At 38.2% G+C, this 26,530-nt stretch overlaps 1 protein-coding gene across 1 annotated transcript in view; it reads left to right on the plus strand.

Moving 5' to 3' along the window:
* The window catches only part of DICER1 (dicer 1, ribonuclease III), a 69,128-nt gene extending 54,807 nt beyond the window's left edge, over positions 1-14,321 (plus strand). Inside the window, exons 25-29 of the mRNA XM_068682863.1 lie at positions 3,569-4,451; positions 6,395-6,663; positions 8,895-9,057; positions 9,148-9,223; positions 9,509-14,321. Of these exons, the coding sequence (XP_068538964.1) occupies positions 3,569-4,451; positions 6,395-6,663; positions 8,895-9,057; positions 9,148-9,223; positions 9,509-9,674 (1,557 nt within the window). The 3' untranslated portion in view covers positions 9,675-14,321. The remainder of the gene's footprint in view (positions 1-3,568; positions 4,452-6,394; positions 6,664-8,894; positions 9,058-9,147; positions 9,224-9,508) is intronic.
* Positions 14,322-26,530: the final 12,209 nt, after the last annotated feature.

Here is a 26,530-nt window from a genome sequence, read left to right on the forward strand (position 1 = left end):
AATGTGTGTATTAACAGAAAAGCGGGAAAGACAAACTTTTTTCCATGTAACATGCTGTCATGAGTTTGCCAGGTCTGTAATTTCTCTTGGAAATTTTAAATTGAATTATCGTTATTGTTTTTGCTGTATTATTTATATAGAAGACCTTTTATGTCTGTCTGCTTTTTGATGAATAACGAGTTTACCTTTACAGAATCTATGAAAAGGAGAAAGGAGTTGGCATTTTTCGTAGTGCTTTGGCAGAATAAAGTTTGCAGCTGGCTTGAAAAAATACTGATTGCTGTTAGCTACAAAACAGGGATGATCGAGAGCTACTTCTCCAAAATAAAATGCCGAGGTAGACACCCTTACTGTCCATCACCAAAAGCTTTGGAATGGCAAATCTTAATCAGGAATTATGACAGTTATTTTCTGACTACAATCTCTGTATGCTGAGATTAAAAGTGGGTGTTTAAGAAATATTACTGATTACAGCAGTGAGTAAGTATTAAATGTTTGAGAATAGTTTGTAGGTTAGGGGAAGTGGGAGGATTTGCTCCTTTCTCCTATTTGAAAACCACGCTCAGATTGTAGAACCACCAGAGGGCACATGAGAGGGCTGATAGGTAGTTGTGCTGTGCAAATAAATGTTTATTGCAGAATAAAACAACCTGATTATTGTGGTTCAGTATTGTGCCAAGATTTCATTTCAAAGAGACTTACTGTTCTACCTTTCTCAAAATAAAATAGTACATGTGGGACAGGCGCTAATCATTATTTTTAAAACCTTTCACTTCTCCGTAACTTTTTAGTGGCATTTTCCTCTTTGCTAGTTAGTCACTGTTTATTTGTAAATAAAATATGCAATTTCAGACCAAAATTTGGTGATTCAACTAAGCAATAGCTTGTTGGTTTTTTTTCTGTGCCAAGTGGCAACTAGATATTTTGCAACCTCAGATTTAAATTTCATTCTTTATCCATGGAGTCGTGGTCTATGACTGGAGCTAGAAATATCCTATCATTATAATAGATTATTACTAAAACATCCTAGTCAAATGTTAGTATTTTTGTGTTATCAAACATTAAGATCTTCCCTGTCCTAGATTGGTCTATTCATTTTATCAAATACCTCATTTCCAAAAAGTATGAAAAAACACATGATGTAATTATCTTCAGCTTGCAAGTAAACATAACTTCTTCAAAATTAAACAGATGATCTTTAAGAAAAACTCATCTCCTCTGGAGTTAATTTTGGATTATTACTTGAAATGCTGTTTAATTATGAAAAAACTCAACTCTCAGAATTGTTTCCAGGCTCGTTTAGCTACTGAGCATTCTCACCATTTCATTTTCATATCTTTTTAATACTAGAAACAATGTACAGACCATGTTAGAGTGGGTTACTTAGATGTCCCTTTTCTTAAAAATGAATTGTAATTAACTTGTGAATGAAAATGTAGTAATTTATCAATTTTTAAATCTTTGCAAAAACAGTCAGTGGAGTCTTCCAAATTAGCACATCTCATTCAGGGAATGTATTTTTATTTTAGTGACAGATGGGACAGGTGGTGGGTAATAAGAAAAAAATTCAGCACTAGCTCAAGTTGGGACTGGTTAAATAAACTTGTCTTGAATGTTTTGCTGCTACTGGTGTCCAAAATAACTACTTGAATCAAACTTTGTAGTTTGGTACTGAACAATTAAAGTTACTGAAATCCCTGCTTTGTGTGTGTGAAACGGGTAGTTACAGCAGCAGAATTTTTTGGCAAATGTATCTGAACTATCAATTTCTACAGGAAACGTTTTTCCTCTCAGTCTTTACTAAACCTGACAGCCTGCTCCGTTGCGATGAAGGTCACCATCCATTTGATCAACGTGTGGGTTCAAGTGCTGCTAGTGCACCTTACGGCTGCTACCCATCCACCCCTCTAAGGAATGGTGTGTTTGGCCCAAAGGGAGGTGTCCCCATCTGGTTCACAGATTCACAAGATTAGATAGCTGAGATTTTGGTATAGCATACATAGATTGAGGGCAGATAGAGGCTGTTTCACTTGATTCAAAATGGTGTTGGCTTTCAGGACCCAATCCAGAAAAGCACTTTGAATCTGATCTTGCTCCTATCAAATTCAGTGGCAGAATTCCCATTGACATCAATGATGCTGGGTTGAGCCTGTGAATAGTCCTTTTGATGTAAGGAAGACTACTTGTGCATTTAGCTGATATGTTTAAGTGCTTTTCTGGATTGGGGCCATAGCAAATTGTACAGCATTGTATAGCTTGGGCATATCTGTGTTCAATTTATCATTTACTTCAGTCCATACCAATTCGCTCCATATGAGGAGAGATATGAGATATCATACTTCTACTGTTGTGGATATGAATTTATGTATTAAAAAATTGGTGACAAATGTAACTTTTCTTTTAAGTAGGTAAGGCTGAAAGCATAGCCTTGAAAAAAAAAAAAAGTAGTTGTTTAAAGGTTAGGATTAATACTAGTTGCCTTGTTGCCTTTACGTTGCATTGTAATCTTACTTCATGATTTAATGTTTATGTTGATTTCAGTACAAAACAAAAACTTATATTGTATACGTGTGCCATTTATCTGCTTTTCCAGAGGTTCTCTGCTGAAATCCTGGTAATATAAAACATATGACAAACTGGAGAGTTTTCATATTTGTTAAAATCATAAATTATTAACTTGTATTTTGGTTCTGTAAGCAGTAAGATCACTTACTCAATCCCTGATGCATGCAATCAAGACAGTCTCCCACACAAGCATTTAATTCTTGCCAACTGGTATTAGGCTCCTATTTTTGATCTGTAATATATAAATCACCTACACTGATGCACTAATCTTACTTTCTATTAGCTTGCTGAGTACACTGCAGATCATTTGCAACTAACTGTATGTGAGAGTATGGATAAATATATTTTACTACTTCAGGTGATGATTATTGAAGCACAAGGGTCAAGTTGGTTCTTACAGTGTTTCATTGAATGTGTTTTCAGCTTATTTGTCCCCAAGCTGAGATTATGGTGATTATGACTGTAGTGAACCCTATGAGCCCCTTTCTACTTGGCATAGAAGGATGTAGAAAGAATCTTCAAAATTACATTGATGAAACGTTTGCAGTAGCCTTTCTTAGTAGCCAGAAAGAAGGATATGCCCAAATCTGTTCCTTTAAGTCTCTAAACTTGTTAATTTACTAAAATTCTTTTTTTAGTTTTCTTTGGCATGCGTGTAGGCATGGTTTAGTAGTTTTTGAGTAGTTGTGTGTGCATTGGATATAGGTATAAGCATAAGTTCCTATGAAACATAGTATATGTGTTGTACATAAAACATACAAAACCTTTGTAACGTAACCTGTAATGATGTGTTCCAAGACAATTGCTCCAGTCTTAGAATGCTAGTATTGAGATTGTCTAATCAGATACACAATACGATACAATGTCATTAGGAACATTAACCAAAAAAAAAAGTCAGGCTTATTATTAGCAGATACTACTCAAGTCATATTCTTATGACACTTCTGGAATAAGAGCTTCTCATTTTCCTCCTCAGTAGCATATTTTTTGTGTTCTTTCACAGACAAAGGAGAATTTGTTGGCCAATGGTAAACTTGAGGATTATGATGATGATGAAGAGGATGAAGACCTAATGTGGAGGTTACCCAAGGAAGAACCAGACTTTGAAGATGATTTTTTGGAGTATGATCAGGAGCATATCAAATTCATCGATAATATGTTAATGGGATCAGGGGCTTTTGTGAAGAAAATTTCTCTCTCTCACTTTTCAACCACTGATTCGAACTATGAATGGAAAGCACCCAAAAAGTCATCCCTGGGTAACGTTCAGTTTTCATCAGATTTTGATGATTTTGACTATAGCTCTTGGGATGCTATGTGCTATCTAGATCCTAGTAAGGCTGTTGAAGAAGATGATTTTGTAGTGGGCTTCTGGAATCCATCAGAAGAAAACTGTGGTGTTGATGCAGGAAAACAATCTATCTCATATGACTTGCATACAGAGCAGTGTATTGCTGACAAAAGCATTGCAGACTGTGTGGAAGCCCTGTTGGGCTGCTATCTGACCAGCTGTGGTGAAAGAGCTGCTCAGCTTTTCCTGTGTTCATTGGGGCTGAAGGTGCTCCCTGTAATTAAAAAGACTGATTGGGAAAGCACTTTGTGTGCCACCGGAGAGAACTGTAACAGTGAGCAGAAGAATCTTTCACCAAACTCTGTTTCTGCTTCTGTAGCTAATTCAGAGCCTTCTCTTTATAAAGACCTGGAGTATGGCTGTTTGAAGATTCCACCAAGGTGTATGTTTGATCACCCAGATGCTGAGAAAACCCTGAATCACCTTATTTCTGGTTTTGAAAACTTTGAGAAGAAAATAAACTACAGTTTTAAGAACAAGGCTTATCTTCTTCAGGCATTTACTCATGCCTCATACCATTATAATACCATTACTGGTAAGTTATCTTTAAGAAAACTGTTTTTTTCTTATATGACAAATGTAAGAGAAGTAGTTTATGTTGTGTTTGTTCCTCTATGTAGTCTTTTTTTAATATCTGACATGCTACTTTAGGAAGTCAACAATCTCTTAACAGAAAATCTTAGAAAACAGTATCTTGCCTTGATTTAGAAGGGGGGTACTTGTTGAAGCTGTATCTCAAGGATTATTCATATTTTGACTTCATACAGATACAAATTTCATCTCTGACACTGTATCACTGTATCAGTTGCATAGAATTTACGTTAGATTTTTATTTAGCTGTGATAATTTCCTATATAAATCCAGAAAATCACAATTCTTCTAGAAGCAGATCATGTTTTGCAACTACATTTACCAGTTTTGTCCCATAATTGAATCCCCCAAATATTACACTTTGACTGTACTTCTAAAGACTAAGTGTAGACTCTACAACATTTATTAGCTTAATAGTCTCTAAAATAGTGAAATACAGAGATTTTAATCTGAGGTTGTGGATTGGAAGGTTTAATTAAGACTAGGTATTTTATTGAGTAAATACTGAAGCAGTTTACTAAATCAGACTAAATATTAATTTCAGGTAGACTGCTTAATGTTTCTGTACGTGATCTCGTAAAAGATTTAACAGCAATCCAAATTTGTATGTCTGTAATCTTCTTCAATTACTTTTGCATATACTAATTAATTAATTATTTGTTCTTTCTAAAATTATAAATATTTTGCTATTATAACATGTAACCCTATTTGAATGGCAAATGCCTGTGTAGTCACCAGTCTGAATTTTTCCCTATAGTGAATTGGTTCCTTATTCCAAGGAGTGAGAAGTCTCTGCTTTAATTAAAGAAATAAGTCATTTTGAAAACATAATACATTGAGAAATGGTCCTAACGAAACACTGAAATGCTCCTTTGGTTTTTCATTTGAAGTAGTATTGCTTACATGTACATTTACTTTTTACAGAAGCTTCACAAAACGTATAGAAGGTAGATAATTCCTTTTTTTTACACGCTAACAGAAACATTGGGACATAGTGTCTAGATGAAATTACATTGCTCATAGCCAAAACTTTTGATCCTACTCCCTTTTCTATTTACCAAATAAGATAATTCGGAGTTGCTGCAACAAGCAAAGCTTCTTTTCTTAAGAAGCATTAGTTGTGATGTGACAGCATCTTAGATTCAGTTGCTGTAAAAGCAGCTTCATACTGCCATTTCACTCTCAAGTAGTAGTTTTGTATTCCTTCCTTCTCTTCCCACCTATCCCTGTTTGCTTTCAAGAGGTTTAGTTGGTGGTGGTGGTTTTATTTATTTTCTAAAAATAGACCTCCGTAGCACTCCGTTCCCCTCTCCCTTGTCAATTTTCCAAACAGCGAAAGCTTGCCAATTTTATTTGTCAGCTTAAAAGAGCCCCTTCTGAATGGGAATCTTGGTTCAGTGCATTCAGAGAATTCTAAATGTGTGGCCAATTGCATCAAAAAATCTCATTGTATGTCCCCCTGCTTTTAATGTAGTGATTTTTTTATTCATTTTCAGAAGATTAATTGTCATCCTTTTCAAATTAATTTCCTAGTAGAGTCTCTTGATTTTTTATTTGTGCATGTTTCTCAGCACAATAGGGCATAAGCATTGAATTGTTTATAAACAAAAGTATTTTGCTAGCCTGACAAATTAACATTTGGTTTAAAAGTAGCTTTATTTTTAAATAAAACTTGTGTTTTTTCCTTATTTTTATAATTCACTAACAACCTTTTTGAAGATAATGATGATACCTGTTTTAAAATACACATTGTCTTCCGTGAGCATTGGATAGTTTGTGGAATTCACAGGGCAGCGTACCAAACCTCCTTTCCAGAAAGGCCTGGAAAGAATGTGTGTGCTAAACTTAATTGTGTTGTTACATTCTTCTATTTCCAATGCTTTCAAGATTGTTACCAGCGCTTAGAATTCCTGGGAGATGCAATTTTGGACTACCTCATAACCAAGCACCTTTATGAAGACCCACGGCAACATTCTCCAGGAGTTCTTACTGACCTGCGATCTGCTCTAGTCAATAATACCATTTTTGCATCACTAGCTGTAAAGTACGACTACCACAAGTACTTCAAAGCTGTCTCTCCTGAACTGTTTCATGTTATTGATGACTTTGTGCAGTTTCAAATGGAAAAGAATGAAATGCAAGGAATGGATTCTGAGGTTAGTGGTAGTAGAAAAAATGTTTTGAATATCTGATTTGTAGCATGCTATTGGATATTTTAGCATGATGTGCATTTTTGTAATGTTTCGCTTCTAAGCACAAAGCAGCCAAAAAAGCAGGTGGCTCCCAGTAATAAAGCATTCAATATGCAGAGTAAAATACAATCTTCAGAAGGTATAACATACATAAAAACATTCAGAAAACAATTTGAGACCAGTTTTGCCTATAGATTTTTCTGTGACAATTAATTTCAATTTAATTTTCACCTTTGTGTCATTGTTATTAGAGTGTTTTCCCTGTGTTGTTCTTAGCTTGCTTTCTTCTCTGATTGATTGGAAGCCTACTATACCATAAAATTGTAATGAAGAAGCACTAAGTCACCTAGTGCTAACTCAGGGTAGGATATTTATGTAACGCTATGAACAATACCATCTTGGCACAATGGTTGGCATTATTTAGTTTAGCACACTGTATAAGAAATTCTCACTCCTTATTCTGGATGATTTTTGCTGGGGCAGGTGTCATCGCATTGCACTCCAGTGTGTTTGAAATGTAAAACGAAAAGCCTTGTATCTGCTAGACAGGGAAGCATAAGCATCATTCAAATAAACCACTTGATAAAGAGTTTAACTGAAGACTCGCAAGCACAGATCATATCTGTATCCGAGTGGGAAAATAATGATAATGAAAATTTAATAAAGAATGGACTAAAACCAACTCCTTTAGATAAGCTGCTCAGAAAATGTTTGAGAGCAAGGGCCTTCAGGGTCAAATTCTAACGAGGGTTTTGGAAGAGAAGGATATCATTCTTTTTTTAAAAATATTATCAAATAGATATTCCTAATAGTTTGTCTTCTGAAAAACTATGACTAATCTTTAGAAAATATTCTGAGAATACACTAGCACTAGATAAACACTTTTTCCCTGACTTTAGTAACTTCTACTTTCTGATACACAATTTAAAGCTTGGGAATCACAAGGCTTCAGTTCCTTATGTGTTTACTGCCCTTGCATCTGTTAGAGAGCGAAATCCATATGTTTTAGGGGAAGGTTGAAAAAGTACTGACTAAGAAAAATTTTCATTGAAACTTAGATAATACAGATTATTTCACATCAGAGATCAAACTGTTACCTGTGTTCATCGCAATGTAAGTAAAAAGGTTAGAAACTCATCTTACAAGCTCATAACAGTGATTTTTAGCTTTGTTCGGTTTTTGCTGGTATGCAAAAAGATTGCCTAGAAACTTCCACCGAAGTTGCGACCAAATTGTGAGATAGCTGTTTCAAATAAAATTCTTGTTTCACTCTCCCTACGCCTGCTCCCTATCTTGGTCTGGCACTGAATTACTGAAACTCTTATTTCATCACAGTTAATGCAAGAGTCTTTGTTTCTGCAGTTCATGCCAGCTAGACTGGTTTCCATGTGTGTCTCCACGTCATCTGCTTTTCTTTTTTCAGATCTCACTCCTGAAACATCTGTTGCTCCTTGCCTTATAGCTCTTAATTTCTCTCTTCTATTTTTTAAGTTCTGTGTAATTCTAAAGTGCTTCAGTTTGCACTTGGTATGAAATACAGTATTCAAAACACAAACCATTTCATTTCAATCTGAAACCCCTATTTGGAAGGTATACACATCAGGTTTGACTTGCTAATTGATTTTAGGTAGAAATGCTGGGTGGGTTATCAGTTATCCATGGCTTATTTTGGTAATGTTTATTTTACACAGGTCTTCTGAGGTGGATGAGGTAAGGAAAGGTGCATTCAACTTTCATCTATGGATTTGACTTAGAGATTTTAAAGACTCCTTCAAGGAGGTCTTTAATGTATGAAGTCTTCTTTTGTTATGAGTATCTTGCTAGTATTCACTGATAGAGCCAAGTCTGTTTCTTATTGGGGGAAAAAAACAGACCCATGGTGAAATCCTACAGAATTATTAAAGGAGGAATTCACAAAGCATATAAGTCCTCTGTACACAATGGTGTTTGGGATTTTTTCTTCCACATTTGAAAAATGATATATCCAGCAACTTGGTTTCATGGTTTCATTGGGGAATAAAAGAACAATTTCACTGTGGAAAGTTGTCAATGAAAAACTTAAAGGAAGCAGCTCAGGATAGGATGTAAGAGAGGTTACATTTCTGAAGATCTTTGTTTTATTTTAAAAGAAGCAAATGTCTTTCTCTTTTCTCCCCCTTTCCCTCCCCCCTCCCCCTTTTTGTAATTGCAAACAGCTCAGAAGATCTGAAGAAGATGAAGAAAAAGAGGAAGACATTGAAGTACCAAAGGCCATGGGGGATATATTTGAGTCCCTTGCTGGTGCCATTTATATGGATAGTGGAATGTCTTTGGAAATGGTTTGGCAAGTGTACTATCCAATGATGAGGCCATTAATAGGTAATGTCAGCTTTCAGAAAATAAAAAATTATTAAGCGCCATCTGTCATGAAAAGAACAACCATCATTTTTATTATTTATTTTTTAACAGAAAAATTTTCTGCTAATGTGCCTCGTTCCCCAGTGCGAGAGCTGCTGGAAATGGAGCCAGAGACGGCCAAATTTAGGTAAGAATACACTTTCTTTGGTATAAACTGCCCTAAAATGTTTTTAAGCTGTGCTTCGTAAACTACTGAATAGTTTTAAATGTCATGAGTGACTTTTAATCTTATTTGCACTAAGCAGCTAAGATGGTCTTTGTGTTCATTTTTTCCCCATGTGTAACTTTCTGAGAAAAGTAATGATTTCTGTTTAACTATGCTCCTTTTATTTCTGTAGAAAAGAGAAAGTAGGTCTTGTGTTTCACATTAACTTGCCTAGACAGTAAGTAATTCTTGTGTATATTTTTGCAGTCCTGCAGAAAGAACTTACGATGGAAAGGTCAGAGTAACAGTGGAAGTTGTAGGAAAGGGAAAGTTTAAAGGTGTTGGCAGAAGCTACAGGATTGCCAAATCTGCAGCTGCAAGAAGAGCACTACGAAGCCTCAAAGCAAATCAACCTCAGGTCCCAAACAGCTGAGACTCCTCTTAAAAAATAAATAAAATGGGGAAAAAACACATTTAAAAAAAAAGCAAATTTTTAAAAATGTTGATGTTGAGAGGAACAAATTGGAAGACAGAATCTAAAGTTTGTTTGATAACAGAATAGTTAACAAAACATTTAACATGTATAAAATTTTGGAACTAATTGTAGTTAGTTTTTTGCGCAAACACAATCTTGTCTTCTTTCCTCACTTCTGCTTTGTTTAATCACAAGAGTGCTTTAATGATGACATTTAGCAAGTGTTCAGAATAATTGTTGTCAGGTCTTTTTGGTTTACTTTTATTGTCAGTACAGCTTTGCTTAGTGTTAGAAGGCCAGGGAGCTTATGCCTAATGCAGTTGCTAGATTTATATATAGTAATCTTGAAACTCTTCAATCTGTGCACTAGTGCCAGTCATAAAGCAGTTAATAAACTGTACTGGATGATTGGGTATAAGAAAGAATAAGTGTGCCAGTATTCTCCTTTTTTTTTTTTTTTTTTCCTCCATGTCATCTTTTTACATTAAGATGACATTCCCAATCATTATTGCACTTATTTGTTAGGGACAGATTTTAATTGAAATGGCTGGCATACTGGTAGATCGAGACTTCAATTTCCTTATGCCACATAGTCTTGCATAAAAAAGGTTCTTGCCTTAAAAATAAATAAACCCTCATTAATAATCTTTAATTTTTGATCTTTTTTGGAACAAGCTGTTTTACATTCCCGTCATTTTGTTATGCATTTTACAATGATACAGCTCTATATTTACAGTACAACTCATTACTATAGCTGTGAGTTATTACAGGATTATAATAGAAATTGTATTCATATATATGTAATTAGGTTATTTTTAACAATTCAGAGGAGGTGGTTAGTCTACAGATTTTTTTATACCATAAACAAAATATGGTCTTTGGCTAAAATTCCAATTTTACACAAACCTGCAAGCTAGATAGTTCCAATACTGGAAACAGTAATGAATAATTGCACAGTGCAAGTTGTCACTCTAACTAAATAACCTTAGACATATCACACCTAAAATATGCTGCAGATTTTTTAGTCAATTGGTTACGTATTTAATGAACGGAGCACCTTTACACTTAGAGATATTTCCACGTAAATTTCTTACTGTACTTTTCAGAGTTGCATGCATATTTCACCTACCAAAGCTGTGCTGTTAAATAACATGAAAGTTGATGTTTGAGATAACTGCCGTACTTTTGATACATCTGTGATTTAGGTCCTTAATTTAGAGAAACTAGCTCATTGATGTTTTGGTCTACTGGGGGTGGGGGGAAATCATACTTTTATTTTTTAGGCTTTGCCTATACTTCTTTAATTAGATTTATGTAGGCACTCTTCACTTAAATACCTCAGTTCTTTTTTCTTTTCTTTTTCTTCTTTTTTTTTTTTTGCATGCATTGTTTTTTTTTTCTGTTTTGGTGCTATGTTTATATATTATGCTTGAAATTTTAATTTTTGCACTGTAACTGTAATACCTCTTAATTTACCTTTTTAAAAAGCTGTGGGTCTTGTACTCCCACCAATATCAGTAGAGGTTTGCTGCAATTTTGCCCTGTTTAATTATGCTTGAAGTTTGAGAAAGCAGAGCAAGGTGTTTTAACGTTTTCCAGCACAATAGTATGAACTTGATGCTGTGTCTTATGTATTAAATTACAGATAAATACTGTACTTCCTGCTTTTAAACCCTATTCCTTTCCTCACAAAATGCACACTAAAACAAAACAAAAACTGTCAGCTCTTGCTTTCTTAAGTTAAAAAAAAGAAAAAGACAAAAAAAAGCCTTAGTGGCAAGGGATAGGCATTAAGCTTTTCTGAAATACAGTTTTCAAATGTTTGTGTATTTTCTATCTCAGTCATTTTTCATTCTGCAAAAAGGACCATTCCTGTATTTGAAAAGAGCATTGTTACTAGCTTGTTAACAAATTCTAGCATTTCTTTGGTACTTCAGTCATGAAATTGTAACAGCAAAGTGTAAGACCTGCCAGTCTTGATGTGTATAAAAATGTGAATGAGATGGAACAGTGAAAACATGCAGTCTAAATTTTCAAAAGTAAATTGCTATGAGTTAGCTTTTTCTTTAAGTTATAGCTCTTTCTTCCTCCTGTAGCTCACTCCTAGAGAGTCGGAGTGAAGTTTCTTAGAGAAAATACATGGTCAGTAAAGTTAGCAATTACGTGTTTCTCACCAGACATCGATCAGCAGATAAAATCAGACCATCCAGAAAGTCTTAAGTAGTTTTAACTGCATTACAGACAACTAAAATTTAAGTTAGTCTTTGAACGCCTACAATTTCTTACTGATTGTTATAAGGTTATAGATTCTCAGGGGTTTCAGGTGATTGTTAGCAGTAAAGTGGTACAGAGTGTTTTCGATGCAAAGAAAATTAACTGAATTTGCTCTGTATTTCAGAACAGTTTAATGATCACTTTGTTACTAGATAAAGCCTATGAATTGGAAATCTGAAAGGTGTAGTGGCTGACTATTAAAGTAGTTTCTGCTGCTGATGCGTTTTTAAATGCGTTTTAAATGCCGTAATTTTTTCCAGTGTGACCTCATTGAAATATTTTGTATCCTTTGAGATAGAAAAATCATATTAGTTTCCATGTTGTACATCTGTGTGTTTTACCCTTCAGTTGATATGGTTTTGATATTGGACAGTGTATGCTATTAAAGACCTAAATCTGATCATTTGAAGGTTGGGATAGAGATCACTTGCCATGCTGTGAGCACAAGTGTAAGCAGACTGTTGCAACCCATCTTCAAAAGCAACCACACAGGCTCATCATAAATAGTGTGGGGGTTAGTTGGCATGAACCTTGTTGTTTTTTTAATCTAAGTCCTGTTATACTGTACTTTAAACAGTCCTCCTAACTATGCTGCGTTTTTATTTTTATGGCTTTTTTTTTTTGCGCTGTTCTGTTCATGTAGCACAAATAAGCATTGCACTTGGTACCATGCTTTACCTCATTTCAAGGAAAAAATGCTTAACAGAGAGGAAAAATGTGGTTTGGCCTTGCTGCTGTTCTGATTTACTGAATTTGAAAAAGATAATTATAATGCCTGCAATGTGTCATTTACTTGCACAACTTAAATAGGTCATTTGCAATGTCTGTGGCATTTTTACTGTATGTGGAAAAATACAACGAACGTGTGTAACAACTCTTGGTTGTATTTTAAAGCTATTGTTTTTTTTTTACTACATCATTTTACTGTTATGTGAAGTAATTAAAATTAGAATGACCTCTGACACTCCAGTAATTATCTCTGAACAAACCGACATATATGTATAATGTAGTTTCTGCAAGATGACAGTCCCTAGAATTTGGTCAGCCACAACTAGATCTCTGCTCTGTCTGAATATCGAGTGTCCAGTAGTGACTTCTGAAGTGTTTGTTCAGCTTGATGCTGCTAAAGTCCATACAGAAAAAGCCTATTATTTTTTAGCCTTGTTACACAATAGTATGTTGTGACTGCAGAGTACAGAATTTAGGGAAGAATTCAGACTAGTTTCAGTGCTGGGGAGAAACACAGTGTTGGCCCAGGGATGAGATGCCAGATCCTCAGCTAGTGCAAATTGATGTAGTAGTATTTTAATTAATGGAACTGCGTTCTTTTACAACCTGAAGATCCTGTGCTTTTATATATATAGTTTGGATTCTTCTCCTTGTAAGTAAATACAGAACTATAAACTGGAAAATGGGGGTTTTATGTTGCTGCGTATGAGATAACTATGCTACATGCATTTATTTGTATAGAAAATGAAATTGTTGTATCCCAGTCACAGCATTACACATAATCTGACAATGACAAATAGTGTTGAGATCTGCTGTGATGCTACACTTGCTTCTGTCTGACAGTATTCTGGGTTTGTATGCCTTTGGTGGGGATCCCTACAAAAACATTCTCCTGGAAATCTCTGTATTTTTTATATGAGTAAAACAAGAAGGATTTTGATTTTTTGGTACTTAATTACTGACATTGATCTTTTCCCAACTGCTCTAATTTTCAAGAAGTTAATTTCTTTACTTTCATATTAGGTTTAAAACTTAAAACACTACAGTTCATGACCATGAAATGTAATCTAAATATCAATTGTAATTCAATCTGAATTATGCTAGCAAATATCTAGAGGTCATTGTAGTATACTCCACTAGCAGTTAAAATTAACTTCTGTCAAAGCTAACTACATTTCTTAAAAATAAATTTTATCCAATAAACTCCTTGTTTTTATTTCCCTCATTTATTTGAATGGCAACCACAGACTACTTTAATTGCTTTGTAGATGCACTCAGAATTTACTGCAGCAGCAAGTTAGAGAGAAAAATGTTTGAAAACAAGAATTGGAAATTGCAGGCATTTTTATTGTAAATAGTTTGACTGAAAAGATGGTTGAAATCAAGTAGAGTGAATAACAAATATAATTTGATGGACAATAAAATATTTACCATCACATGCTGCAGCTGTCTTTAAGGGACATAAAATGTAATTCATTCATACTGTAATCATGCTGCAGAAGTTTGCAATCTGCACCTTATGGATCACAATTACCTTTAATAGTTTTTTGTAATAATTGTAGCTGAGTATATCTCCAATAAAGTTATGGTCTGTTCACCTTGTATTGTCTTTTTGCTTTTGTTTTTAGTTCCTATTAATATTTTTATAAATCTTCTAGAGTTTACAAAAACTCACTCTCAATCTGAAAAAAAAAAAAAAAAAAAACAACTAAAAAAGTGAAAACATTATTTCTTGACCTAGTTTAAATACAAGTCTGCATGTCTTCTTCCTCTGATGAATGAACTGTCTTCATAGTTATGTGACGACTCTTAAGGGACGCTCAGGTTAAAAATGATGGGGTACATGCTACAATTTGATCTGTGTTGACCATTATACCTCCAAAATTCCTGCTGGAGCTGGGAGGCCCCAGAGTACAAGGGTTCAGAAACACAGCTTTGCACAGTTCAGCATGTTTAAGAGTACCATGTTAATCTGTGCTAATAGTCCCCAAATTAATCAAATTGGTTTTAATTGCTTTTTCCCATTTGTTTTCCGTTAAATATTTCACATATCCTGAATATTGAAAACATTTTTGTAGTAATGTGGTGGGTGCACCAGTGTTGTATGTCAGTGTGTCACAGAGATGAGGTAGACCTACCAATATAAGACCAGGGCTTTTCCTTTTTGAAAGTTTCCCAGTGCAATCAGTTTCTTGGCACCTGCAGTGGGTAACGTGCACCTTTCTTTTACGGCTTTCCAGCTTCTCGTCCTCACCTGGCACTGATAGTTATAAGTCCTTTAAGCTCAAATATGTTGGCTACATAAGCACAGCCCTTGCCCCCAAGTTCTAGCAAGCAACTCGAATCAGAACACTTTCTTTCCCCAATTTTTTTCAACAGGAAAATGGGCCTGAAAATAAATTGAAAGAAAGAAAATAAAAATAAAAAGAAAAAAGTTGTCACCTTGTTCATTGTGGAGGAATAAGATGTGGGGTGGCCATCTAAACTTGTCTTAGAGGAAGTGATCCATCCCATGCCGGTTAGTAATGTGAAGCATCTGGAGTTGTCCAGAAAGTCAAAGGCTGAAATCAATAAAGTATTCCTGCTGCTGATGGCTGATGAAATTAAATTTAAGCTACGCAGAAAGCAGCAGTGACTGGGTTCTTCCCACATACCCACACCTGACTTAGTGATAAGCCTGTTTTCTTGATCTGCAAAGCAACAATAAAAGTAATGAAAAAAAATAATAATTTCAGTAAAGCTAACATCAAGCTTCACATTTTATTTTACTTTGTCATATAATCATAGGACAAGGGAGAATTGTTTTAAACTAAAAGTGGGGAGGTTTAGGTTAGACGCAAGGAAAAAATTCTTCACTCAGAGGGTGATGAGGCACTGACACAGGTTGCCCAGAGAAGCTGTGGATGCCCCATCCCCGGAGGTGTTCAAGGCCAGGCTGGATGGGGCTTTGGGCAGCCTGGTCTGGTGGGAGGTGTCCCTGCCCATGGCAGGGGGCTGGAACTGGGTCATTTTAAGGTCCCTTCCAACCCAAACCATTCTATGATTTTTGGGATATTTATCCTTTGCCATCCTGACAAAACTCAGTGACCAGTCTAGAGGAACTGCAAAAAGAATGTCTCTGCATCTACCCAAAGAAGTATTTACAAGTACTGATTTCTCATACTGTGTATTACAGAAATAAATGTTTCATAATAACATCAATGAGGCTAAGATGTATTTGGTTAGCTGCTGTTCTTCCTAAGTAAAACCATACAGGAAAGGAATTTGAGTGAAAACTGAGGGGAATAAGTTTTTGAATATGCTTGCCCTGAAAAGAAGTAGTAACAAAGCTAATCATGGCTTTGAGTCCAGAAACATGGAGGAGCAGATCTGGTGCTTGGCTGGGCTTCCCCTAACACTTCTACTGGAGTCCAGGTGCAGAATCTGCTCCTTAGAGGAAATCTCCATGTCAGCGGATGGAGCCAGTACTGACATGTAAGTGTGTTTTATTTTTCTCATAACTATCATTATGTCCTTCCTTATTGTAGAATGTGAACAATGCTTTCATTTTGCTGAGTAAAATAACCAAGGACCTTCCATATGTTATGAAAACAGTATCATTTAATTTGCAGCTTAATCATCTTCCACTTACCTGGCTTATACTCTTCTTTTAATATTACTTTACTTTTTTTATATATTTTATTGGAAGCCCCATGCTAACTCTTAAATTGAAGTAATTTTCTTCTGTTAACTTGAAAATTTCCTGTAGTTTGGGGTTCCTGTCCAGCTCCAGCTGAAGTCATAGGGAAGACATCCACCTGGGCTCTGTAATTGGCGTGCATTTGAACTTAACACAGACGTCTTTCAGATAAAATAAAGAGTTGAGAAATGCAGCAATATAAAAAGTCAACCTCTTCTGGTTTGCTTTTTTTTTATTTTTTTCAGGCTCTGAAGTAAAAAGGGTGTCAGGACAGCCAGCTACCTGTGAGATAACCCACCTCTTGTGAATATCCAACCTCTTGTTCCATTATTCTTTTGCCAGGACTTGTCAGCTTACTTCAGGCACTTTCTCTGTAGACAGCGACATTTGGGCTGCCTGTGACCAGCTTCCCCTGTCAGCGACGGCATGCCCACAACCATGGGGCAACGTTCAGTTCTGCCCTGAGGTGGCCCTGTCAAAATGAGGTGACTTGAATGAGAGAAAAGCCCCTTCCTCCCTACCCAGGGCTGGCGCTCAGCTGTGAGATAGATGGATCCCGTGCTGTAGCTAGTAGCTGGAAGTGTTCCCTTAGGGGAAAATGACAGGCAAGGGGAAGAAGAGATTTCTTCTAGTATAGCATGTCCTGTGAGTCACTAGTAACTCCAGGTTCACCCTCATCTCTTGCCAAGGTGAGGATGATCCCCTTATTTACTTGGGGTGAGCATGAGCCATTGTGGCTGTTTCAGCATTTGTAATGGCGGGATGCAATGTCCACATGCTTCGCTTACCGAACTGAAGCACTGAGCTACATGAGGGGACTGTGGGATCATCAGTCCAGTCCTCAACTATTCTTCTCAGAAAGCAGTTTTCAGAGAAGTGTTTCAGTGATGCTTTGACATCAACTTTAACATTTTCAACTTTGTTTTACAAATGAAGGTCTAAACATAGACAAAGGAGCATCTCTACCTGTATGAGTTGCCTGTTTCACAACTACCAGCATTAGCACAAGCATTAGCGAAGACATCAATAAGTACAGACATCTACTTTCACATTCTCATACCACAACTACCTACACCAGTCATTTTTGCTTCCATGCTGTGCATTGTCCAGTCATCTAAATTAAGCCAAGATCCTGATTTCAGAACAAAACTCTCCCTGAATTCAGTAGAGCCTCAGGATCTTGATAGCTGAGATCTGCCGTGCTTTCACACACTTACGGTAATTGATAATATTTTGCAGAACAAATTCTGTTTTGCAGTTATTGTTTTCAGGGTGATTCTAACTGGAATAGCAGGGAATTACGTTCCTGCCAGCAACACTCGTCACCTTCCTCCCAGCTTTCCATAGTGCATGTGCTCCAGGCAAGAGGGACCTCATTAGACAGATGAGTGTGGCACAGGCAGCTGCGTTCACTGCCTGTACAACTGGCTGCTGCAAGGCAGGGCCTCCAAAAAAACTCCCTGAAAACAAGGGCAGAAGTTCTCAGGACTCTGCCTCAACAGCAGTGTGGAAGTTGCTAGTACTGGAGACGGAGAGGAATCTGTGACACTTGGAAGATGCAGTAACCCTTCTTTCCTGGGCCAAAGGCCTTATTTAAAGCAGCAGCTAAATACATGGCACATGGCTGCGGGAACTAAATGTTAGTGTGTAATCTGTGCTATATATATAACAGCTGCATTTTGTGTAGGATATGGCACGTTGATGCACATCAGGGAATCCCAGAAACTGCAATAACCGAGACAAGGAGTGGTGAGGACCTGCAGAAAAGCCTGAGTTGTGTCAGCAAACGGAGAAAGCTTAGGGCTAGAGATGATATGGAAGAAATGCCACAATTCAGAGAGAGCTTACATACACAGAGGAAAGGGGACGGGCCTGGGTAACTTAGCTCATAAATCAGCTCCCCAGAAAGGGGTAAGCATAGCGGAAGGGGACTGGAGAGTGGTGGAAATGGGCAGAGTTTGCTTATTCCAGGATTAAGTTTTCAGGTGAGAGCAGGACACACAGGAGGGACTGGGAAAGGAGTGAAGTAGAAGTAGGCCGAATAAAATAGGCTGAGTGAAGTAGAGCCTTGCAAAACGCAGTGGCTCAGCCACCAGGAACTCCAGAAGTCACTTAGTTTTGGCCACTTCTAACATTTTTAAGTCTCAAGTATCCCTGAACTTAGTCCTCCGGGGTACAAGAGAAGTCCTGGGGCCAGGGGCCATCTTGCCATGAATGTTGCCCCTTCCTGAAGCAATTCAGAGTTTGTGCTGGTTTGCACCTCACCCCTGTGCAGACCCCGTGTCTTAACTACAGGAGTGAAAATACCCTGCAGCCAAAACAGCCTTGGGGTGAGAAGAATTGCGGTCAATCTGCTGTGTCAGGAGCAGAGGGACAGTTTGAGTGGCTGTTTCTACCTCTGAGAAGTGCCAGCCCCGGCATGGTCAGCAGGTATGTGTTTGAAGGGTGGAAAACTATTTTTGCTGTTAGAGGTAGTCTGGTTGCAGCCTTCTGGCACCACTCAGCATAAAATCCCCTGCTGTTCTTCACCTTGTGACTGCTCACATGGGGAGCTTCATTTCCTGATCCCCTGCTTTGGCACAATCTGCATTTTTTGAAGGAGAACCTCTGCCCTGAGCCTTCCCCAAGATAATACGTCTCAAACTAGAGAGAAGCAATTGGAGCTTAGGGTTTTAGTTGTCTGGCTAAAGTCCTGCAGCTATGACTATGTCCTTCGGTGGTGACTTTCAGGGGACAGCTTTAAGCATTTTAATTGGTGACCGATTGTCTTGTAAAGCTAAACCTAACCTAATGCTCAGAAGTTGATTCCTCACTGTGATCAAAGAGATTCTGAGGAGATCTTGAGTGAGATCAGGCCAGAGGGATCTGGGGCTGACTTGAAACCACAAGAGATTACTTTGGCAATGATAGCAAGTGTGAAGAAGGAGATGAAGCTGCAAATATAATCAACTGAAGAACACAAACATTTTTCAGCAGTACAGATAACAGCAGTCTTTGATGGCTGTATTCTAACAGTGCAAATGGCCTAGCCATACATACATGCATCTGCCTGATTTTTCTCTAAGGTTGCATTACTTTTGGACAGTTTCACTCAGCTGCCCACCACAGAGGACTCCTTCCTTTCCTGGAAGTGAGTCTGGGGTTATCTTTTGGGAATAAGGGGATTCAACATGATGATGCTGGAGGTGAGTAGCCCATGAGCTAGGATGGGTACGAGAGACCTGGGGGCAAAGGCAGTGTGAGAGCTGAAGCTGTCTTTGAGACAAAGGCTGGAGCATGGGCCTTGCATGGCCATGGCAAGGATGCCCTGCTTCAGCATATATCCCTGCACAGCTGCCTACGCACCTCCCTCACCTGCTTTGGCTTTTTATATTAGACTCCTGAGACCTAGGTATAATTTTCTCCACTCCCCATCCCCAACCATCCCTCTAGGCTGTCAGTGTTTATAACTGCTGTGTACAAGGTCTCTCCTCTGCTAAGCCCTGCTCCACCCCAGAGGCAGCTGTATTTCCACAGTGCATGAAGCAATTCCTGTACGCAGGGTTTTAAAGTGCTTCAGGATCCTGGGGGAGAGAAGGTGCTATTGTACGAGTACAAGATATTATTAAAACAGGAATCTGCGTAATGGGTGATAAATTTTGATACTGTATGTTTAATATAATATGACGGTTGTAAATCCAGTGAATTACCATAGGCATTTGCTGTGCAGTGTGTTTATGAATTGTTTGGGCAGGTGTTTTTCAAGTCCCAGGTTTTCACACAAAATGTGAATTATAGGACAGTTTAATAATATTCCTTGCTGGATTCCAATATGCTACAATTAGCTGCAGAAATGTTATCACTGAATGCCCCAGCTTGGTTGCTGATTAAGTCCATATATAACAAGGTAAATGAAAAAACAGTGCAGAGAATGGAGATCTGCAGAAGTAAACTTTTAGATCTGACTTTGATCTCTTATGAGCAAATATCTTTTAGAGCTGAAGAAATCAATAGTTTCAGTTTCATCCAACTGCATTTTACGTGTGCTTCCATATTGGTTAAAAGCAGTTGCAATAATGGAATAGTTCTCTAAAAGTTTATGTTCGATAGTTATACTATTAATATTTATCGATGTGAAGGGATATCTGTACTGCACATGTTATTTGAATCAAACCTTCCTGGATAGCTTTTAAATCAGATCCAAAATAATGTAATTCAGGATTACATAGGGTCGGAATTTCTTATTTTTATTTTTTACTGACTTGCACATAAAAAAGACTTACAAGACCTTGAAAAAATATTCCCCTTTTCTGCGGAAGAGAGAAGCGCTCCAATTCACCGTTCCATCTGCTTTTGTGCTACAACCTGAATCTCATCCTGAGCTGACTTCACACCAAGCAGACTTTACTGCACTAAACTAACTAGAGGTACGGCCGGGTGGAGGTTTTAAAGCCTAGTGGGTGAAGAACATGTCTTCTCAATCATTATAGGATTTTTTGGGCGTGAGTTCGGTCACAACTAGATTTATTTAGCTCATCGCTGGGTTTTCTTGGGGGGGGTGGAGGGGGAGACCTTCTCACACTAGCATAGGTGCTCACAGCTCCTGGGGTCACTTACAGACATCCCTGCCTGCTGCTGTCACCTTCCAGATGAATGAGGCTCAGGGCTGGGTTTTGGAGGTGCTGCAGTCCCACCGCTGCTGCAGATGTCCTTGGGGTGTCTGGAGGCACTGGGCATCACCGCCCCTCTCTGCCGAGCTGGTAGCTGGGCTGGGGGCTCACCGGCACGTTCTGTTCCCTGCTGGCTCGTGCAAGGGGCACACTCACACTCCCTGCACCGTGACTTGCATATGTGCAAAAGCCGCCCTTGGCCCCAGATGATATGTTTGCATTTCATAATTAATGCTGAACTCGACTCAAGGCAGATACCGAAGGACGATTTTTTAAACAGATGTTGCAGGTCACTTGTAAGTTATTTGTCAAATAAGTTTCAGAGCGCAAGCCGCTGCTTTTGCCATTGTAACCAAAGGCGTATGCTATTCGGCAGCAGTAATTACAAAGCCAGGGCAACGCAGGGAAAATTCATCTTATTTAAAAGTGTTTTAGTGTCACCAAACAGCTTGCTATGCCATTAGGCAAGTTTTGCTAGACACGTTCAAGTCGAGGGTTTTAATTTGTTTGAAGTATTCTCTAAAACAGAATTATGTTGGAGTTTACATAAAATGAGAGAATGACATGAAAAGTTTTAACTTAAGCAGCAAAATATAAAGGCTAATCTTATTTAAAAGTAATATGTGTGTCTTGATTGAGTGCCCAGATACACTCAACTGGGACATTTTAGTGGAATCGGTTCTAAGCTGTTACACTGAGTTATACAGAGTAGGTTTTCCTGAGCTCACATTGCCAGACCTGAAATACTCTTGTGGCTGCATTTAATAAAGAAACGAAAGTCTTGGGTAAGGGGATATGATTTTTTATGACAGAAGGAATGCAAATAACTTTTAGTCTCATTGCCTAGACCGGGTTTGGTCTGATTTGATGGAGTTTAATAATGACTTATAACCTGTGCTGACAATGTGCAGACCCGCACAACGTCATTTAACTCATTTATTCTGCTTGCTGTAAAAACAAAGAGATGGCAAATAAATATATGGAAAGTTCATTGTTTGTCAGAGGGCCCAAGCCAAAAGTTTTCAGTGACCTTTTAAAATATGGTCCCAGGCTAGTACTAAAATGTCTGTCACTCAGCGCACACACTTGCACAATTTGGCCTTTTAACCCGTGCATCTTGTTTTTCTCTCTTTCAACTGGTTGTATGAATTTCAAATCAGCTGCAGCTATTTAAGTTTTTGCATTGGAGGATTACTGTAAATTGCAGTCTGACAATTACAATGTACAGCGCACAGGAGAGTTATTAATGGATAGGCCTACTGATGGCCTTTCAGCGCTGACGAGGGCCTGGTGTTCCTCACCCATAATTAGATCCAGTGGTCGCGGTCTGGGCGGACGAGGCAGAGGAGGGGGCGGCCGCCGAGCGCCGCTTTATCGGAGGAAGATATCAATTGATCATGGATAGTTACTATCGGCAACGTCTAAATCTCTAATTCACCTTCTCCTTAATGACTTGTATTGGCTTAAGAAGCTCAGCCGCTTGACAGCACGGCGCTCAGCTGACAAAGCTGCGCAGGTGGTTTTAATAGAAGATTTCTGTTGCTTGAGATTTTGCTAAAGACAGAGCAACAGTTCAACAGACACAATAGAGGCCAGTAAAAACCCTGGTCTGTTCCTCTACTCGTCGAGGATACCGGCGGGGCCGGGGCTGAAGCAAACCACCGCTCCCATTCACGGGGCACTTTTTCCCCTCACGAATCCTACACAGGGGCTTTCTCTGAAGTTTCAGTATTTATTTTAAGGAATGAATCTTATGTGGGCATAAATTATATTTGACAAATAAAAAACCCTTCTGGGGGTGGATTTCTTTTTTTTCTTTTTTTTTTTTTTTTGATACAGTACTATGAAAAACATTTTCCAGAACACATAATGTTCCTGAAAAATTAAATACACTTCTTCAGGCAAAGAAAGGGTCCTGTGCCCAGGAAGAAATAGTAAGTTTTACAAACGTTGAAGGCAATAGTTTTTACTATTGATAAAACCAGAAAATAAATGGACTGCAGGAAAAGTACTTAGGTAGACAAAGTGTCCCAAACCAAAAGTCTGTCTTTTTAATGAAGTGACCCAAAAAGCAACAGTTTTGTGTTTAGATTATCACAGTGTAAATCCAATAAGTGATGGGCACCCAACTTCCCAAGGCACTTCTGATCCAGCCCTGATCCTTTCTGGAAAGATTACAACCACCTGCTGGGAAGTTTTCCACTCAGCAAAGTTTGTAGCCAATCTGATGTTCGCAGTATGTCCCAGAAGTTTATTATTATTATTATTCAGATTATGTATACCTATCTTGAATATAGGTTTGTGTCTGTTAAGGCTTTTTTTGGCGGGTAAACATTTGTTTAAAATCATGTTCCAATCTCTTAACACATCTTGAAGTAAAACCTAATTGAGTAGATTGCTGGCGTAGGCGGAACTTTCTGTTGTTGTTCTTGAGGGAGACCTCAAAAGAAAAGCAGGTCTGGAAGACTGCATTTTAGCCTTGAGTGGAAACATATTTATCAGTATAAAATGTGCTTTTCAAACCATTCTGGAACTAGAAATGCTGATGGACCTGTCTTCTGGTTTCACTACCAGGTTCATGACCTCACTTCCAGTAACGCTGCTGGGCTCGTGTCATGGTTTCTACTTGTGGGCACTAATTTGCCATTTGCATTTCCTCTCGACTCACAACCCATCTCTGTAAGGTTTGGTTTCACAGTGCCTAGGTCAGGGACCACTGGCCCGAAGTATTAAAAATAAATAATACCCTGTGCACCTGCTGTGTGCTGTTATCTCAGGATCTCAAATAACTTTGAAACTTGCTAATTATGCTATCAAGCTCTGATTGTTACCCCTGTCAAAGGAGAAAACAAAGGCAGAGAGAGATAAGAACCTCTACCAAGAACAGTAAGGTGTTAAATGATGCCGTGTTAAATGTTCATTAAATGTTTTGCCTAGACAGGGATATAGACTGTTCTATGAGCATGACTGAAATCGTGATTCTTTCATGCTGATGGTGAGATTTCCATGGGCTTCAAACTTGTTGGGAGCTCACTGGCATGTTTTTTGCTTTACGTGAGGATAGCACTCAGCAGACAAGTCACAGATGAGTTACCACATAATTGTAAGATTTCCTCATTAAGATGAGAGAATTTGGAGCTTATCCAGGCCCTCATTCAGAAAATGGTGTAAGCATCTACCAAAGCACACTTTTTCTCAAAAAAGTTCAGAGCTTTAGCACACTTTGTGGACTGGCTCTGCTGATGTAGGATTTGGCTGGAGTGTGATGTCCTTGCTCACCAGCATGTGGGTCCCATTCTGGGACATTCAGAACTGAGGGAGGCTTTGCAATAGAAACTCTTGTCACATTTCAGGAAACCAAAGAGATCATTAAAAAATATGGCAAACAGGGAGGAAACTAACATGTCTAGGGGCATATATCTGAGCTTTGGATACAGGAGCTATCTTATAATCCGTCTGAGTTCTGTGGGACCTATTGCGCTCTGTAAAAATACCCTCCCTCCCAAGGAGGGAGCAGTGATGCTGAGTCTAAACCTGGTCTGGGTCTCTAAAAACCCATGGAGGCAAGGACAAAAAAGTCAAGCATGCAGCTCACAGACTTTCTTGAAGCCCCCACGCTGAGACTTTTGTCACTGCTGTCTGAGCTAGTTGGGGGGGGTGCCCACATCACACTGGTTTGCATGTGGATGTACCAGCTGAAATGTGAGTGGAAGAATGGTGCTGTGGTGGAGGGCTGTTTCCCTCCTATCTCATGTCTTGTGTGAGCTGGAATGGGTTGGTGCTGGGGCAGACCTAAGTCTCAACCACACTGACTGCAGCTAATGTGTCAAACCAGAAAAAGTTGAACTTCTCATTGAGGAAGATTTTGGCACCAAGAATCAAGTGCAATCCTTTTTCTTGCCTTAAGTCTGTCTTTTTGTTTTATTATTCTTATTTATTTTTCCTTTAAGTATGGATTGGATTGTTTCCATTATTATATTTTAACTTACCTGTGCTCAAGGACTTGCAGAAAGAGTCATTCTGGATGCAAAGACTAAGCCTTGAATATTCAGCCCTCAAAGGTGACAGTTTTGGCACGGTTTAAGGGTTCAAAGAGGGGCATATTCTTCACTCTTGTAAAAAGGGGAACCTCTGCTGTCTGTTGAACCCAACAGTTTACTCTATAATGGTTTCCATAAGAGATAGCTCAGCTCAGCCCCTATAATAGTCTGTTGGGTGTGAATAGTCTGCCAAGCTGTTAGCAATTTTGAGCAAGCCTGTTAGCACCATAGTCTGATCATCTGAGTTTTGCAGAGAGACTTCACTGAGCTGCTCTGTCGCTCACAGCTGCATTGCTCTTGCACTTCACGTCTTCCTGCGGGGCAGCAAAACTCGGGAGCTGCTGACATGAGGTAACTCTTCACCCTTTTCATCTTGCTGCCCAGTGACAATTGTGCTCCAGCATGTGGTATTTCAATTCAAACAGGCTTACTAATTTTAATGACTTCGAAGATAGTTGCTTCCCTGCTAAATACACATTAGCTAATGATGTGGGTGCAAGCTGTTCAAATACAGTTTTGAATTTACCTTTTTCTACCAATGTGCCCATGAATTGAGACCAAAATATATTTTTCTGTGGATTGGAATATGCATCTATACCTCATTCTCCTCTCTCAAAGTAAAAGGGTTTACTGATTTAATCTTAAGTGTGGCTGTCCATCTATGATTTACACGTCGAACCATCTGATGACAAAGCACAGAAAACAACCAGCTCCTCAGCTTCTGATGCAATGTACTGCTGCAAAAAGCATTACAATGAGTAACTGACTTCTGTCACAGTGGTGCCTTCATCTTTTTATTCCTTTTTAAAACAAAGTCTGTTTTGACTGCTTTGCTATACTGTTAACAGACAGATACACTCAAAATGTTGGCAGTTATGTTAAAGGCTGGATTAATATAGGTTTGTTATTTTACTAGCATATCCAAAGGCAAATACTCCTACTGGACTCCACCCTTCAACTGTGAAGCAGGTTGTAAATCAGTCCCTTTTTTGTTGTTTTAAAGTAGTTTAGGGGCTTTAAAATGGTATTTAATTTTATTACAGTCTGCTTGAATACAATTTCTGGCTATTTCTTCATTTTTATATCAATTTTTCTGTCACTCAGAAGTTTCTGAAGATAGAAATGCGGTCACCACTAATACCAAGGTGTAAGAGAAGTGATTACAATATATTTCATGACTATTCTCTCCCACATTTCCACATGTACAGAGAGCAAGAACAAAAGACAGGTTTTCAGACTTTGTCCCATTGTCTTTGAAGCTGGAATGGGTGAATTGGTCTTTGCTTCTTTCCTTTGGATATCTCTGGTAGGTGCACAGCCAGCTGTCCTTGTGCTTGTGCTGCTCTCCTTACTTTAGCACTAAGACTATGGAAAAAAGATTCTGCATCTGGAACTATGGAAGGAAATGGCTACTGGGTCAGGAACCAGTGGTTCTGATGCTAG

The sequence above is a fragment of the Anas acuta genome, chromosome 5 (genome assembly GCF_963932015.1).
Source record: "Anas acuta chromosome 5, bAnaAcu1.1, whole genome shotgun sequence".
Lineage (NCBI taxonomy): Eukaryota > Metazoa > Chordata > Aves > Anseriformes > Anatidae > Anas > Anas acuta.